Source organism: Meleagris gallopavo, chromosome Z, assembly GCF_000146605.3.
Source record: "Meleagris gallopavo isolate NT-WF06-2002-E0010 breed Aviagen turkey brand Nicholas breeding stock chromosome Z, Turkey_5.1, whole genome shotgun sequence".
In the NCBI taxonomy this organism is placed as follows: Eukaryota; Metazoa; Chordata; class Aves; order Galliformes; family Phasianidae; genus Meleagris; species Meleagris gallopavo.
Window position 1 is genome coordinate 38,158,433 of NC_015041.2, and position 3,828 is coordinate 38,162,260.

The following is a 3,828-nucleotide window of genomic DNA, read 5'->3' on the forward strand; positions in this document are numbered from 1 at the left end:
AGCACGGGGGGGGAAATGAGAAACAAAGAGGGAAAGGAATAATAAGGGAAAAAAGAAAGCGACAATGATCTGAGGAGGAAAGTTAATTTTCTCATTATAATAGCAGAAATACAAGTTAATTGGGATTGAAGCTAATAAAAAATGAGAGAGAGTTTCCAACACCAACGGCCTTACTTTAATGCTAAGGCAAGATGGCTAGGGAGCACAGACTGCTAAGTTGAGCAGTAAGAGAAAGGACAGTCTCATGAGCAGTTTTATCTTTCCCTCTAAATGGAAAATGGAAATGGAACATTGAAAGTCTTCTCAGAGATGTAGTTCTTCTTTTCTGAGGATCAGGTACCCAGGAATACTGACAGTTCACAGAACTGAAGTATTAACTCTTCACTTCCCAGCGCACTACATGATGTCATGATGTGGAATACCAATAACAAAAATCATAAAACCGTAACAATAGTTCAATGTATATTTGACCTAAGCACATTCAAGGCAATGTCAGCAGAACTCATGCTATTTCATTATTACATTCTCAGTTTGCACAGGGCCAAAACATCTCTTCAGAATTCTCTCAAACCTTACTATTTAGTAAGCATTAAAAATAGCCTAGATACTTTCACAGTAGCTCTTGTTACATGAAGTCAAATATCCAGTTGCAACTAGCAAACTTTCTAAAATCACAAGGGTATAATGAAAACTTTAAGAACAATTTACAGCCAGAAGCTGGACTTGCAGGTTTGAGTAAACTAGTGAACCTGTTTGGTGATCCCATATTAGATAAATCCTCTTGAATAACTGAAAAGGTTTTCTAACAAAATGACTGCTTAAAGTATTCTAAGGAAAAAATAATACCACACACACTCTAGCATTCTGGGGCCATCCACAAGAGATGAGTAGGTACTAACAGAGGACCAAGGTAAGAAAATCAAACAAGCCTATCTCCTATACCAGACACATGCAAGTACTATACCAGGATGCAAAGCGGGGCAGCTGTGACTGGGTAAGAACAGCCTCTTCCCAGAAGTCTGAAATCTCAGCCCATTTTGCAGCATCACAACATTTTTTTTTTGCAAATTTCTTTTTGTCTGGCATAAACAATTTATCACAAGTGTTCATTCTAGTTATAATAGCATGATTTTTATTTAATGATTTTCTCAATTGTTTACGGTGTCTGGTCCCAAAGAGAATGATTTTGTTAACAGTACTTACGCTTGTTTTCAACTCAATACTGTGGGAAAGCAATCAGTAAATAAGTGGTGTAAATATACTGAATATATAAATAACATAATTAAACAGGAAACATGACAGACCAAATCAAATGCACAGGTTTCATCTCAAAAACTGCCATGAGACACACAACTTATGAATAACAGAAATAAAAAATTACTAGTTAATTAAATGTACTTAAACATATATACCTAAGTACAAAATAAACTAAAAGGGCTACAGAAATTATAGACAACACATACCTGGTTTGTCCTGTCAGATACTGTCAGATGTATTCCCAAGGTCTTTTTCAGTCTCCTTTCCACTCTTTTCAGTTAGATGGGATTCCTATATCAGTTACAAAAAAAATGTAGATCTGGCACTCTCCTTTTTTGTTTTTATTTTGAACTATTTTCTCTAGAATATGAGAAATTCAGAAGCTGGATTTATTGTAAATCACTTAAGATATCACAGATTCATAACAATTTTTGAGTTGGAGTGGGCCTTTAAAGGCCATCTAGTCCAACTCCCCTGCTATAAACAGGGACACCTAAGCTAGGTCAGGTTGCTCAGAGCCTGGTTCAGCCCAACCTTGAATGCTTCCACAGACAGAACATCTACCATCTCTCTGGGCAATCTGATCCAGAACCTCACCATCTCTGTTGTAAAAAACTTCTTCCTTATACCCAATAGAAATGGAAATGAAAGATAAATCCGCAGAAAAAGCCGTTGTGAAGGGAGTGAGCAGCCCCTGAGTGCGGCAGCAGTGACACGGCGCGGGCGGAGCCGGGGATGACAGCGGCCGAACACCTCCGTCGGGTACAAAACCCGCCACTCGGGAGCGGCGCGAACAGGACGGGCGTGGCGCGGCAGTTTGCACGGGCAGTTCGCGCAGGGCAGGCGAGCACGGAGGGCGAGTATCCTACATGCTAGAGAAATACATTCATCAAGAGATTATCACCCGCAAAGTACAAGGTCGTCCTACTCTAAATGCAGGATTAACACTCCCCCGAGGACAGGGACTTAGTCATGGTATCCACCCGAAGGGGAGCTATGGTACCTGCCCCTGTCCGGAAGGATGTTGCAACCCTGACTGAATTCAGAGGCAACGATGTAGCTGTCCAGACCTCCGGCTGCGTAGTGCGCACCACTCTTTCACTGGCATCGTGGTGCAGTCTTAACAGCCGCGTGAGGTGCTGGCAGGTAGATGGTGCGCTCTGCCTTGCGGTGAGCCGACAGGATGAAACACACAGATTAAAAAATGACGGGGGACAAACAGAAGGAGCGAGGAAATAGCAATTCACTTGTGCACAGACAGGTAATTTCAAAGGAAAAAAAACGCAGAACCCTGATGTATCACATCAGGTTGAAGGAAAAAAACCTGCAAGGCTGGAGGGCAAGAATACAAAGGAAAAGTGAAGATGGAGGTAAGTCTGGTCTGCATCTGAAGCTGCAAACAAAACCCTCCCTGTCAACACCATGCACACAGATGTCTCTCTACAACAAGTATGAGGCCATGGATGTCAAAGGTCAGTCTGTGGGTGATGATAGCCCACTCAGTCTAGACAAATTACAAAACCAACCACAAAAAACAAGTCAACATCACTGAAAAAGAAGAGATGGGTATTAGTTGTAGGTGATCTTCCCTACAGAGAACTTAACGTTCAACATGCCAAGCAGATCCTCCTCTTACAGAAGTCTGTCTTCTGGAGGCTCAGGTGAGGGATGTCACCAGGAACAGTTACTCAGCCTGGTACAGTCATCAAGCCACAGCCCCTTTGTGCTTCTCCATATGTGGAGAGTTGAAGCAGCTACATGTGGATCAAGGGCTATCAAAAGGGATTTCAGGGCCTGGGCAGGACAGCTGAAGGAACTGAATGCACAGATCTTTTTTCCTCTGTCTCCTCTATTGGGTAAGGACTTGGAAACAAACCAAAGGATCTTACTGTTCAATACCTGACTTCGGGGCTGGTGCTGTCACCAGAACTTCGGGGGGGAGGGGGGGTTTTGACAACCAAATGGCTTATACAGCACCAGATTTACAGTCATTGGATGGGGTTCACCTTTCTCAAAGCAGGAGAAGGGTCTTTGGGGAAAAGCTACCAGGGCTCATTTGGAGGGCTTTAAACTAGGTCTGAAGGGGGACTGAGGGGACAGTGATCCTTCCTATGATAAGTTGTGAAAAGACATAGCTATATTAGAGGGACAGGGTGCTAGCAGGGGCCTTGAAGGACCTGCTGCCTTGAGAGGTGCTGGCAACACTGCAGCACTCATAAACCCTATGATGATGAGGAGTGGCTGCTGGGCAATAGGAGAAGACAGTGGGGAAAATCAAGGGAAATATTTAATAGGAATTAAGGACTTATCCTTTAAGGAGGTGACAAGACCAGCTGCCCCTACATCAGTGCACACAGCTTGGGAAACAAATATGAGGAACTGGAAACTACTGTGCTACTAGAAAACCACAACATAGTTGCCATCATCAAAACCCACCGGGATGATTCCCACAACTAGAAAGTGGCTATCAATGGCTACAAGCTGTTCAGAAGGGATAGGCAAGGAAGGAGCGGAGGGGTGTTGCCCTACATCAGGGAAGGAATAGAATGAGAACAGCTGTCCCTAAACAAT

At 43.2% G+C, this 3,828-nt stretch overlaps 1 protein-coding gene across 1 annotated transcript in view; it reads right to left on the reverse strand.

Moving 5' to 3' along the window:
- Window positions 1-1,857, reverse strand: part of LOC104915124 (protein patched homolog 1-like) — a 15,062-nt gene extending 13,205 nt beyond the window's left edge. Inside the window, exon 1 of the mRNA XM_031557417.1 lies at window positions 1,792-1,857. Within this exon, the coding sequence (XP_031413277.1) occupies window positions 1,792-1,857 (66 nt within the window). The remainder of the gene's footprint in view (window positions 1-1,791) is intronic.
- Between the last annotated feature and the right edge of the window lie 1,971 nt (window positions 1,858-3,828).